The sequence below is a fragment of the Phoenix dactylifera genome, unplaced genomic scaffold (assembly GCF_009389715.1).
Source record: "Phoenix dactylifera cultivar Barhee BC4 unplaced genomic scaffold, palm_55x_up_171113_PBpolish2nd_filt_p 000415F, whole genome shotgun sequence".
Lineage (NCBI taxonomy): Eukaryota > Viridiplantae > Streptophyta > Magnoliopsida > Arecales > Arecaceae > Phoenix > Phoenix dactylifera.
In genome coordinates this window covers 157854-172758 of record NW_024067855.1, presented here as the reverse complement: position 1 = coordinate 172758, position 14905 = coordinate 157854, and the positions used below count along the sequence as shown (strand labels likewise).

The 14905-nt window shown below is 36.7% G+C and overlaps 1 protein-coding gene across 2 annotated transcripts in view; it reads left to right on the top strand.

Annotated features, from left to right (window-relative positions):
- LOC103697790 (GATA transcription factor 19-like) overlaps positions 1-11749 on the top strand; it is a 38384-nt gene extending 26635 nt beyond the window's left edge. For both annotated transcript variants that reach the window (XM_039118806.1, XM_039118807.1), the window contains 4 exons: positions 1368-1490; positions 1648-1753; positions 11085-11153; positions 11258-11749. In XM_039118806.1, coding sequence (XP_038974734.1) covers positions 1368-1490; positions 1648-1753; positions 11085-11153; positions 11258-11350 — 391 coding nt within the window. In that variant the 3' untranslated portion in view covers positions 11351-11749. The remainder of the gene's footprint in view (positions 1-1367; positions 1491-1647; positions 1754-11084; positions 11154-11257) is intronic.
- Positions 11750-14905: the final 3156 nt, after the last annotated feature.

Genomic DNA, 14905 nt, shown 5'->3' with positions numbered 1-14905 from the left:
TGTGGTCTAAATATGGCGAATGGAAAATAAAGTGGGTCCAAATAAATCTTCGAATGGCAGTAAAAGGACATGTAGAGCGAGTGAATAAGTGATGTAGGAAATTAGGTAATTGCTGTGTGAGACATTTTTGATATGTGAATTAACTAGTACTATGCCCGCAAGATTAGTATGTCATCTTGATGGTGGCAAATGATGGGCTAAACCCTAGGAAGCCTGGGATGACAAACTTGAAAGTCAGTATGCCGTCTGGGTTGCACATAATGATATGTGGGGTCCACAAGTCAAAACTCAAAAGAGTAGCTAATGATGACAAAATAATTAGCTAATTGAAGGTGTAAATACCACCTAATTGTGAGAATTGAAATTAGTTTTAGATGAAGATAATGATGGCCTGAAGGCCATCAGGGAGGAGAAGAGGCTATATGTGTCTTAATATCTGCAGTCCAGAGGAATAGAAATGTTTGAATTAGAAACTCTTCATTTTTCATTTAAAGGGAGAAGATGGAGTGATTGGTCAAGTTTCTAATATCCTTTCGTAAATCCATGACTTGGTTCAAGCTTCTTGAAGGATTGAGTTAAAACCCTGGAATCTGAAAACTTTTGTAGTGCATAGCAAGGTTTAAATTGTCGTATACTAGGAGCGATAGCTCATTGGTGTGGTTTGATGATGAAGAGGATGTTGTGATGATTCAGTGCAACAATGATGATGTAAACAGGACAAGCTAGCCACTGATAAAAACGTAAAAGGAAGAAAGGCCTTGCAAGAGGTTTTTGATGCTTCCTTCATTTCATGTAAATTCCAAAATTTTGTTGCGTGCGTGCAATTACAAAGGATTCATAGTTTCATACCCTTTTGAGTGTGACGTCATCTTCGTGCATGTATGCTATAGAGTTATACGTAGATCACCTAATCATGTTTAGTGATAGTGGTCTAGAGATGACACAACTGATGGTGCCACATAACAATGGATTATGTCTTGTTGAATAGGGTCCCTGTAAAGGAATTTCTAGATTTTAAATAGTATGTCCATTTGGATACCATCGGAAAATCCTATCACACTAGGCTCTCTTTGTTATACAACATGCATGCCAAATCCTTGAGTTTTAAAGATCTAAAAAAGCAATTCATACTCTTTCATGCTTTAATCTTGAACTTGGAGCTGCCTTCTTGCACAGTTTATTGGACTTATTCAGTGATTCTGTAATGCATTCTTAAAACGGATGCAAAAAATGCACAGAGAGCATGCTATAATGTTCAAAACTCACAAGGCATAAGTTACAGGCTTTGAAACTAGCATTTTCTGATGACTTCGTTCATCTTCCCCTTCCTGGCCATTTTATATTTATCATTGATAAATTCTTGTCAGAATGAAGCGCCGGAAGGGGCAATTTGCTGGGAAGGCCAATCCTGAGGATGAGGCATCAGTCTCTTCAAGTTGTGATCCTGCCCAAAGCTCTAGCCATGATGATAATCCTCGAGAAATGAAAATGTGAGTTTTCCCCCATATTTCTTTTATGCATGTACGGTAACTTTTTCTTGATAGTATTCCTCCTAGTGAATCCACATGAAAGAATCTAATGGCTTTGGCTCTGATTAATTCTTGCTTTATTGTAGTTTTCTGCTTGATGTTTTTGTGGTTTTTGCAGCTGCCAAAACTGTGGCATCAGTGAGAAACTGACTCCAGCAATGCGTCGTGGACCAGCTGGTCCAAGGTCTCTTTGCAATGCTTGTGGATTGATGTGGGCAAACAAGGTTTGCACAAAATCATATCAGATTGGCTTTATCTTGATTTAAAGTCTTTTACCTCCATCACGTGGCTGACTGCATGGCCTTGGGTGTATTGTTATTAAACACAAACAAATTTCTATTAGTCAACATGTTTCAAACTCAGCTTAGGTGAGGACCATGTCAACCAAATTGGTGGATTACGCATATCATGTATCACTATCCTTGAACAAGTTGATGGTACATGCATCCTTTGTTCCTCCTTATGATGTTTCTTAATTGACTAAAACTGTGAATAGTGACCTATTTTTCCTAAGGGCTTGTTTGGATATTTATATAGGAATATCTTTCAGGAATTGGGCCTGCTGGCCCACTTAGCCCTGCATCTTTTAAAGGCCCACCCAACACCAATCCAAAATCCTAGCTTGTAGGCCTGTGGGTCTACAAGAAAGGAAAAACAAAGACCAATTGGGGATTCTTTTCCATTCCAATCCACGAATCCAGCAGAAGTTCAGCCCAAATCTTGCTAGATTACCCAAACAAGCCCTAAGTAGTGTTATTGGTTTTTGGGCATCATCATATCTTATCATTTTGTTTGATTTCACTAACTTCTTATCTATCAAAGCCACCAATTATGTGTCATTATTTGATCACCTTATATTAGTTATAGCACTTTTCTTTTTATTTTTGATTGCCCCCATGGTGTTACCACGGAGATTTGTACTATCTCCAGGATGTCTCGTATGGTTTAGCATTCAACTTGGTTTGAAAAATCAACGTAATATCAGTAACCTTTTAATCATTACAATTAGAGCAATCATCATGTTGACTACCTTTTATTTTTCTAGTTCTTTATTTGAAAGCATAGAATGTATATGTGAAGATGGATGACTATCATTAACTGGACAAAGCAACCCATCTATTTGGTAGGTGGCCTGAATTGGGGCTGAACTGAGTGGAATCGCCTAAGTTTAGGGCTGTTTGGCCACTTACCACCCCGATTATTAAAAGGGGGTGGCAGAGAACTAGAAAGCCTCTTGAACAAAAATTCTAGATGAAAGATGAGGCAATAAAGGGATTTCTTGTCGGATTTGACGCTAAATCCCACAAAAATCAGGTATAATCCCCCATTATTCCCTTTGCTTTTTTCTTTTCTTTTCATGCCCAATAAAAGCAAAAATGAGGGGATATTATTCAAAATTTTTATATTTTGGCATGATTTCATGACATGCTGTAGATCTAAAATGATCTATACATTAAAATAGAAATCATAAATTTTTGTTGATGTTGTAATTTTTATATCAAAAGTGTATTTTTGGATTAGAAAATAATAATAAACTATAAAATAATTTTTAAAAATCTGAAAAAATTGTTAGCATGCTCCTGCTATCTTATCTTGATAGCAATTTATTTAAATAATGGTTATGGATACTCAAACCTAAGCCCAAATTGAAAGAAATTTCAAGAGTAAGTGGTGATTAATGCATATGGGTTGAAAAAATATATGTAATATTCCTGGTAGGGTTCTATATCAATCCAAATTAAATTAATTTTTTACATATTATATAATTAAGTATTAGTTTGTTATTTAAAAATTAATTTTAAAATATTTAAAAAATATAAAGATTATGAATATTAGTATGATTTATAGATAACACAAACATATTTCTTGATGTAGTTCTACATTTTTGTGCAATATAATGTAAATTATCTAATTTTAAGCATTTTATTAATTAAATATTATTAATTCAGATAAAAATTATAAAAATTGGTTATATGTATTGCTAATTAGAGCATGATTTATGGGACGAGCATAGATTTTACATAATTTATAAAATATCACATATTTTAAGTGAAATTATATTATAAGGTCATTAATTTTTCTAAAAAATATAAAAATATTATTTTAAAATTTTGTAGATTCAATTTACATAATTTATGGTGATGATTGAGGTAGTTTATGGTGTGTGTTCGTTAAACTTGCAGAAATAGATCCAGAAAGGGAGACTAACATAGGTTGGGAGCATGGTCTAATGATTTTGGATCAATAGTACTGGAGGCGCAAGTGGTGTGATGCAAAGTGGAAGTGGGGAGGGTGATGAGATTAAAGCAACACCAAGCTAGTGGTTACTCTGATGTAGCTACTTGTAAGAAATGCCTGCAAAAGGTTCAAAGTAGGGACTCTGGACATATGTGGATTAGAATCGATTATCGATCCTATTCTACATAAGTGGAATAGTACATGTATAGATATCCAACATTTGAGATAGTATTTGAGTGGCTACTACCCTCCACAATCTCAACCAAATTATGGGTCAGCTTTCGCTGTCTCACTCTTCTCCCAAATAGGATGGCCAACGCAGTGCCAGACATGATAATCAGTATCAGGATGGCTATTTAGGAGTCTTTGATTATGGGATGCAGGGATGCGCATATTATCTGGGTTGGAGTCAGATTTTGTGCTGAGATTATAATCAGGATCACAATATCTATGAGTAACATAGACATTCCACGAGAAACTAGACATATTTTGCGTCGCGTTAAATGTTGTGGCATTTAATGCCACTCTCTGTGGCATTAAATGCCCTACATGGGGAACCGAGCGCGGGCGTGCTGCCCAGGGCACATGTATCGGTGCGAACTGGTTGGTTTGTACTGGTGCGAACCGGTCTGGTTCGCACGAGTACCGGGCTTCTACCGCTCGGTCGACTGGTCAAGGACCAGACCGATCCAGTACGGGCTGAACGGGCCGGTTCAGCATACCATACATAAAGCCACATCAAAATAGCATTAATATCATAATTCAAACCACAAACATTTAAATAATCACTCCAAACAAAAAAAAGCAAAAAAAATGTGTATTGATACCAAACTAGTATACCTGATAGGGTAGGTACTGGTACCACACCATACAAGTCACTAATCAGTACAACACCTGGCACTTATTCGGCAGACCTTGCATGCATCCATTAAATACGAACCTCAAAATAAGGTTCAATAGCATTTAAATTAAATAGGACTCTCTTAATTCTTGAATAAAGGAAGTTGTTGTTTGGTTTATGAGTACACCTGGTTATGATACATATTTTGATGCAAGGCATCTAGGGATTTAAGGAAGTTGCAGTATTGAATTTTATATATCTTGAATAAGGACTAGTTTATCTCCATTTACAAACACATCAAGAGGACTTAGGGATTCAAGGATGAGGACTAGTTAAACTCCACCTAGAAAAATGTCAAGAGAAATAGGTATTTAAGGGTGGGTATGATATTATATCAAGATTGGGATGGGTAGGGGTGTTATCTTTCTGAATAGGCTAGATGATCTAGAGGTTATTCTAAGGGGTAGTCCAAACCCATATGGGTCCATCTCATCTCCAATATTTGCAAATAGTGGCTAGAGCTAAAGAATAACCTTCTTGATGTAATTCCAATTTAGGAGAGATTATTTAGATTAAATTACATCTATAGCCAAACAAGATGCTAGGGTAAGCATCATCAGAAATTCTTGTATATGGGTATTAGATTGTCTTAGGGATTTGGATATAAATCAGTTTAGATCCAGTTCAAATCGGATACAGATAGAAATCCTTGTATCTGATCGGATTCGGATAAAGTTCTAGATATATGCTTATAAGTTTGCCAGTTAATGGATACGAATTTGGATACGGATCTGGATATATGTTTACTATTTAGCTGGATATCGGTTATGGATTTGGATATTAAGGTTTTTTTTCCAAATGTAGATTTGGACATCCAGTTAAAAAAGTCCACAAGCATCTATAATAGGGAAAAATTTTATGTGTCCATAAAAGGGATCAAACCCTTGTATAATGAAACCTTTTTGCTTTTTCAAATTGTTTGTAAAATGTCTAGATCTTTAGGTAGCAAAGATCTATTGCTTTTGAAAAGAGTGAAAATAAAATCAAGGAGCAGCAGAAGTTTTGTGCAAATCGTATCTACAACATAAATCTCTATATGATATTTCAATAATTCGTAGAGAAACAAAAATACAAAAACAACAATATCAAACAAGCCAAGGTCCGTCGTGGCTGGCGGGCAGATCGGTACGATATTAGTTCACTACTGTACTGAGATGGTACGCTTGGGCGTGCCGGTTCGACCAAACAGGCCAAGGTCCACAGAACCGATTCTGAAACCCATACCAGTCTGCAGGTGGGTCGGCATGTGTACGGGTTCAGTACCGTACCAACACATGGTACACTTCCGTACCGTACTGACACATGGTACACTCGGGCATGCTGATTTTGAATTGACATGCCACAGAACCATCATGCCAATTTTTTTATCTTTTCATGTTTGATTAATTGGTAATTAATTTTTTTATTTTTTTAATGATTTTAAGTGTAATTTGATATTTTCTGATGTTTCTATAATTTCGGTATAATCTAAATGATGCATCTTGTTATTTTAAAGTGATATAAAACATAAAATAATAAGTGAGATATTGTATGTTACATGAAGCAATATGAAATATCCTAAAATCAACTAATAAGATAAGAAAATATAAAATTATACAATTAATTACATTATTTAAAGTACAATATACCGATATCAAAAATTTCGTCGAGTGGCAATGCTTATTGTAGATATCCAGATCATTAGTATAGTCAGGAGGCACATCAGCCCACCCTTCTAAGTGGCAGCGTATTTTTTGTACGTTCATCCCATAAGTAACGCGCTTTGGGTTATAAGCACTCTCAAATTTCTCGCTGAAGCTTTGGCTCTGAGAACTTCTCTAGCTTATAATACAACTGTGGATGAGCCCATCTGAATATGGTAGTAGTAAAATTCAATCCGTAAGATATTTTGGGCTGCATAGGGTAGTAGCTATTGGAAGACGATGCCTCAGACACACCATATCCATATCCATATGGGTCATAGGCTGCCTGTGGTTGCAGGTAATAAAATTCAGTATACAACTCGGAACCAGATATGTCTATGGATCCTACTTCACGTGCGAGGTCATCTGCGGTTGCATTGTGTCCTCTTGAATGATCTCGAGAGCTCGTCACTTATATGCAATCTTAGACTCACGGGCTCTACTAGATCATGCGCTGTAGTCTCTATCCTATGTAGCATGCATAAATTGGTACTCGCCAGTTAATCGAAAACCATTCGATGGCTCTCATAAATGGTGGTCTTATGTTCACTCTGGCTAGCAGAGCCATGATCACTCGAACTGTTATCATTGCTGCTCTTGGTCTCTGAATCTGAGTGAACTGACGAATCCTCTATACTCCATTGGGGTTGCAATTGCCTTTCTTTTTTGTTTTTGCTGTGCTGAGCAGCTGCCTGCTTACCCTTCATGCCCCTCTTTGCCTGGCTACATTGGGAGGATGGATGTCGCTCTCCTGACGGAGTCGACCAGGTAGCTTGGTGGCCTCCTCTAAGCAACTCTCGATCATCTCTAAGAGGATGTCTCGGACAAGGAGTCATGTAATGACTGGCCTACAGTAACTTCTGTGGCTATGGTTGATTAGCTGGAAGCATGCGTGGAATGTTGCGATTTGCCCATTGCCTTACATTGATTCTAGCCTCGCTGGCTATGAAACTGGCTGAACATGGAGGTAATCTGGCTCATCAAGCTCCAGCTCATACTGGCCTACAAGCCATTCGATCACAGGATCATTGTCATCTTCAACGAAAGCATTATGATTGGGTCTGTGTACATTAGGTTCACTTCCTCTTGAACACAGTTTAACCCAACCTCAGATTGTAGTAAACATATACAAGGTTGTTAAGGCGCTTCTATGTTAGACGATTCCTCTGCTTGCTGTGGATGAGGGCGAAGGTAGACCAATTGTGCTCACAGCCACTTAAGGAGACCGTCCGGAAGAGGATTCAGATAGCTAGACACTTAAGATTTCTCTCGGACAAACCAAAATGAATCCACCATTCAGCTACAAAAATATTGAAAAAATTATATATAAGATAGTATTATATTAGTAACCAGCTAATGTCAGGTAATAGTTATTGTTGATATGTAATATACTAAGATTCATACTTTTCTTACGATAGCTACCAAGACTCTAAAGCTGTTGGTGCCCTCTCTAAATATTTTGGTCTCTTAAAAGGAAACGTATTGTAATATATTAATAATTGAAGATACCAATTAACTTACGTATGTCATTTAAGTTAACTTACTTCTTCTAGATATAGGATCGCGACTTCTAGATCAAGCTCCATCTTATAAATTATATTACGTAGAGCGATCAGAAGTTCGTCATTCATATTGATTTCAGATACGGTGTACTGAAATCTTGGGTTCAGGTAGTAAACTGCAGATAGGGTTCGTAATTGTTTTAGTAAAATTGTACAAGTACAATAGTCTAATTGTCAATGTTCTTGCTTACCTGCTAAATACAAGTTTTTATCCCTTTGGTAGTCTCACCGCTGCTCAATGATGTCGATGTACTCCTGCATATGTCTCGGATCTACCTCCCTAATCTGATTCTTTACTCTCCATCATATGATACAAGAAGCCCATCTAGGGGTACCTCTCATTGTCCACAGTCCGAAGAACTTCGTACAATGGCTTGATAGTCTTTACTATCTTCTTGACCTGCTGCCAGAATATTTGCCTCGTCACCAAGTCCTCGACATTGCTCCCCTTAGTGTCGGTCCTCGCAAATCTATTTTTCTGCTATTCGGGACTGACAAACATCTGGCATAGGACCGCTTTTCTCTTAAGAAGGCTATCAAGTACAGTGTAGTTGGTAGCAAACTCTGTGACTTCTGGTTTCAAGATCTCTCTTCCTGCATCCTCCTTATCAATGAAAGGACCCATATATAGTTATAAATATATCTGGTAATGGTTTGGGCTGTCTTCACTATCTGCTACACCATATGAATCTTATAATGTCCATTAACATGAGATCGATACATGTGCAGCACATGGGTTCAAAAAATATGTGGTCGCCATTTAATCAAGATCTCTCCGACGGTCTTATATTGTGACCCATTATTAGTGATGACTTACGCAACATTCTTCTTTCTACTTGGTCAATCACCTTCTCAATCAATTAAAGGATATACATGGGGTCGTGCACCTGATCGGAGGTATGAACTGACTTATGGAAGAAAGTCTTCATATCACAATATGTCAAGAAGTTGATGATGTTCCATTTGGTAGGACTGGTCCACCATCACACATTACTATCAGTCCATATGTAGGCTACTTATATGAGGCAATCTACTTCTCTAGCTCCTCATTATTGTCAAGAAGCTTATCATAGATGTCCTTCGGTCCTAGAGGATTTACATCGGGACTTGATAGCTTGTATGGAGTTAATAACATACCTATAGCACGTATTGTCTGTCGCATTCGCTGGGATGTGACTAAAGTGGGAACCAGGATCCAATAGCTCACCATATAACCCTTTTCTTATCCTTTCTTAGCATTGTGTCAACCCACTGTTGCTTTGAATTCTTACTGGGGAAGGCATGTGGATCTAGATCATGGATGGTGCTCCTGGTGGAATCTCTCTAGAGGACTTCTTTCTGCTACCAAAAGCCCCCAGCATAAATGCAACACGGCCACCGCCTCTGCTGAAACGACCTCCCTAACTGAGGAGGTTCTCTTAAACTCTGGATCTTCTCTGCTGCTTGCAGAACCGGAGTCCGACTCATAGTGTGAGGGCCCAAATGGAGCTCCATGCCTAACTATCTCATTCTGCTGTCACTGATCATCCAGGCTCGTCTGAATGTCAGTCTGGATCTGTGCTTCATCATTTGGAGTAGATGCTTCCTTTGACTTCTAGGAATGATAGAAAGGTGGTTTTGCTGCTCGACGGTCCACCTCTGCCTTTTTCTTGGCAATCTTTTTATTCACTGCTCGAAAATCAGTGAAGTATTTCATTATTAGCTGTCGGACCTCCTGTGGGCATTTTCGACACATAGAAAGGTGGTTTTTTTCTCTCCCTTTGAACTCTGTGTTGCACTAATTGTACTTCGAGTAGTGCCGACTCAAGAGCATATGCCCATGATCTCAACTAATGTCATGCTCTACATTCTTTTTTTATTGATGGTTTTATTCCTGCAGGTTTATCAAGTACATCGGTTTATTAATTATTTAAAAATAGCAAAATTTTATTATGAGTAGAAAAATATTTTTTACTTCAAAAAATTCATCTAAGTTATCTAATACATAGTACTATTTTTTATATTTTTTAATTATTTTATATAATTTTAAAAATTTTAAATTTAAAAATATGTTTAAATACCATAAATTCAGAGAAATATGATTTTTACTTCAAAATATATTTATGAAATATGTAATACGTACTAATTTTTCATAATTTTTGGTATTAATTATATATTTTTAATCATTTTTAAATTAAAAAATAATTTTTAAATCTAAATATTTTAAAAAATTAATTTGATCTCAGATTTATGTAGAATCCTACCATAGATACTACATATGTTTTTGTAGGCTTATAGGAATGCATCAAAGGCTATTTATTTTTTAATTTTTTAAAAAATTTAGGCCTAGGCTACCATGCGCATGATTGCATCAAAACTTTAATAAATGGATAGCAAATTTTTTTGGAGAGTAGATTGCATGCCTCTAAATACGCTTCTGATTGTACAGTTTTTTTTGAATTTTGTTTTATTTTTTTATTTTTTTATCCAAAAAATATTTTTTAATTTTAAAAATTATATATAATTTGAAAATTGTATAGATCATCTATAAATCTATAATATATCATGAAATCTTGACAAAATAAGAAAATATGACATGATCTTCCCTCATTTTGCGAATTTCGAGGTTTTTTCGGTGTCCTAAAAAAAAAAGAGAAAATGAGGTAAGGGAGAGGAAGCATACATTATTTTGGGTTGGATCCTTCTTTAATTGTGCTGAATCGGCGTATTTTTAGCCCTGAGGGTGGGAGGGGGGTCTTCGGATATGTTGGAAAGGCCTAAATAACTTCTCAGGCCTTTCCCAAACTTTCTTTAAAAGCAAAAAAGAGGGAGGGGAGGGGGATCGGTTTGAAATCGGTCCGACTTGGTTGCAAACGGACCGGTTTTGCATGAAACTGGTCGATTCAGACCGAGTCTGTGTAGTCCAAGATCGGTTCTGGCCAGTTAGGAGCCGGTTCCGAAAAATGTGGATGAACCGAACCAGGCGGTTCGGCTCGGTTCAGCAAACATTGAAATTTTTTATGCTGTGATTAAATTAATTTATTTTCATCCAACCTACTAATAGAATCTACATCATATTCAAATTCTTTAATTATGCCTACAAAATAGTTTCAGTTTTCAAATTTCATATTTAGTGAACAGTTGATCTGTTTGTCCTGACTTGAGACATTCACTTGATTTGTTGCATCTGCAGGGTACTTTGAGAAGTGTCGCTACAACCTCCAAAATGGGCATCCAGAATCCTGCCAATCCTAATGAGATGGTGGGTAATTTGCAGCAATACCAGGAAATTCTACAAAGCAGCATAAATGTGGATGTTTAAATTCACTGATACTGACATGGTTCCCATGTTTCTTCCTCACGCAGGTAGGATCTGTTGGATCAGAAATGAAGAGTGACACCAAGGCACTTCTTACCTCAAATAATCATGATTCAGTTGTGACCAGCGCCGAGATGTGAGTGCAAGAAGCGCATAAATATCCACAAACTGATTTGATATGAAATTGTAGCTGTATATACTTCTTTGCTTTGTTGAGAGCAGCACGAGTACTACTGGCAGATGTGCAGCATGAAATGAAGACATGGACACATTTGCCGGAGTATTTAAACAGTTTTATACTAAATAATTTGTGGGCTTCCCCGATCTGCAGAAAATGCCAATACTTGAAATGACGATGTTGGGGATGGCGGAATTTCCAATGTCTAAGCATACCTGATCGATGGCAGCACAAGAGTGCCATGCTTAACCTGTTTGTACTGAAACCTGTATGAGCTGGCTGGGACTCGATGCATATCTCTAGAACTTAAGATATCCTTGATTTTTCCTAAAGGAATCATATGATTTTCGCTAAAAATTACAAGTTATAATGAAATCTGGTAGTGTTGTGGAAAGATGTCAAATGTTTTGAACAATCTGGCTCAAGAAGTGGATTTAGAAAACCTACTGATACATAGTTTGCATTTAAGAAGTGCAGGGACGCTTGAAAGTATGGTAGGCACCTAGACATCTTGTTCGTATACATGGGAGATGTAGAAGGGTGTGAGAACAATGGGCATGTACCTGTTAATCAAAATTTTTAGATGGCTCATGTTATACACATTTTGGTTGGATTTGGCCATCCACAAAAAAAGGGTAGGATAAGGTATTCGGAAAATAATTAGTGGTCTAATCACCATAAAAGTAAACCACAACTTAAAACCTAGCGGTGCATTCTAACGCGTTAGCTGATGATTATAATGAAACTAAAAGAACAGAAAGGCATATAAGGGCAAAACTCTGAAGGTAAGAAACTGAAAAATGAAAGTAACCATATAGCCTTTTCCTGACCAGGCTCAAGAAAAACAAAGTGCACTTGATCAAGAAATTTAAACTTGAAATTCCAGAGCCTTTTTACTCCAAATTGTGTAGGTGTTCTTAACATTTTCTTTTCTTGGAGTAGAGCCTTGAGCTGCCCCCTCTTTCTTTTTCACTCTCAAGTATGTTTCTCACATGCCACAAGTCGCCAAGATCTCCTATAAATAGAAGCACTAGTTAGTAGCCAATTTCAACTAGGAAATCTTTCCAAGGATATATTTGGTTAGGGAGATGTTGACCTCTGAAATAGGAATGAGAATTAGTGATTTTCACTCCAACTATTTAGTTGGACGAAGTTCTATTCCCATTCTTATTCTAAGCTCCAAAATCCAATTCTGGCTCTTTCCTAATATTCAAATCCTATTTTGTCAAGTTTATTTTAAAAAATTAATTTTCCAAAAACATTCCTCTATTTAATTGATTTTCCGAAAGATACCTCTCTATTTAATTGATTTTCCGATTTCAAGTCCAGTCACGAACCAAATGCATCAGGGAATATGACTATTCCAATTTCTATTCCAATCCATTCTATTTTCAAATCCAATCGCGAACTAAATGCACCCTTAGTGTTTAGTCAAACTAGGAGGCATCTCTTGCTTAGGAACCAAAGGAGCTTCCCATATAGGGAGGAGGGAAGGGTGGAGCACCTAGCTGCTCCGTCTTCTAACCCTAGTCTAACTATGATTGGACTTGGTAATAGGCCAAGTCTTCTTAATTGGACTTGACCTAATCTAATTGAGCTTATCTTGACCCAACTTTGAGGCTTAGTTGTTCCAATTAATTAGTAACTAAAAAATAATTAATTAGAATATAATTCTAACTAATAGTTGTAGATTTGTTGCAAGAGCCATACACAATAGTAGCATAGGTCAACACAAGTTCTCGCATCACCAAAAGCCTACTCCATGTCTGCAATGCCATGCATTAATAACGTGGGCCGGCATTGTAGATGCCCTACTTTTAACGTACTAAAGAAAGATTAAAAGTGTCATTAATCATGACGCCTCTAGAGGCAACAACCCAAGATTAATATCCTAGTCATGCCACATCACCTACCACATGCATTCAAACCTTGATTTTGTAGGGGTTTTACTTTAATCGATCAAAACTCTAGTACTAGTTTATCCCTTCATCATCATTAGCTAACTGGTGACATACAAGTAACAGTCAATTGACTCAACTAGCTAGAGCTAATGGCAGACTGCTCAAACTCAGTTGGCTTCTGATGCCAAACTAACTAGTATCGGTTGCCTTCCAACGGCAGCACCATTACTGTTGAGAAGGGATCCAGAGAACATTCAGGCTAAAACTCTCTTAAATTGTTTTTTACTTGATTTTGACTAATTGTCACATGATTTTTAATATTCCTTTTAGCCCCACATTGGATATGTAAACTCAGCCCTCTCCTAAGATCCCTATATATAAGCCCCCAAGGCCCTCACACCAAAATCCATCCTAGAATCCTACAAGAAAACTACTGAAGGAGCTCTGAGCCTTACAAGAACAAACTAAGAGAAACTAAGGCTACCCTATCTTAAGCGGCCAATATCTAGTTTTTTCGATAGTCTAGTGGGTGTGGATGACTCAAAAGGGTGTTTGCAGGAAAGCTGGGCGAAGCTTTGCACATCTCAGGAAGTCCGTTAGTCATTCTCTTGAATATTCGTATTCATATAGCTTAGTCATATTGCATTAGCCTAGTTGCTTTATTTTCTTTTTGCGCTTTTAAAAGAAGGCAAGGTACTCCAGTATTTCACCTTCCCCACTAAATTCCCATTTAGTATAATTGCATTTATTTTCTCTTTAGTTCTAAATTTAGTTACTTGAACCCACTAATTATGTTATGGAAGTGACTTCATATGATTATTTACAAATCATTCATAATGCTTCTTGGAGTAAAGTGATTAAAACATACGACTTCACATCATCTTTTAGTAAACCCACAATAAATCAATGGATTTGAAGCATGTCTCTCGAGTATTTATGATTATTTCCATTTATTTACTTTCAATGTCTCAACTGATCATTGTATATTATCATTTGAGTAGATGTATCCACAAAGATAATTTCCTATGATATCCATATCCATTTAGATCAAATATGGATGTAAAAAATATCCATTTAGAAATCAACTCTTAACTCTTATATAAATTTTGCATAAAAAATCTATAAGATTATTGATTTTGCAAGAAAAAATGGATTTACATTTTCTAGGATGATACATATGTAGAAACCCCCTAGTCCATCTTGTCCTTAAATAATTTAACTAGGTCATAAAAAATGTAAACGAATATTTCCGATTTTGAGGTCCTAAGAAGTAGAAGTTTGAGAATGGGAATGGGGCAACAAGGCATTCCCTTTGACTGTAGGGCATCATGCTAGTAAAGAAGAGGGATGGCGAGTAGAGGTGGCAATGCTTAACCGTTAAACATTCTCTTTAAATTAATTCAACCCATTGTAAGTTAAATTAAGTTACCTATTTAATAAAATGATTAGGTTTCGATTTGAATTTTTGATCTATTCAATAAACAAGCCAAATTTGGGTTGACAAATTTTTGATATATTATATATTTGATTGGATCCATATTTAGTCTAACCTGCCCAAATTGCCACCCGTAATGGTGAGTTTCCCAACAATCTTAAGAAGGCAAGCTGCTACTAGC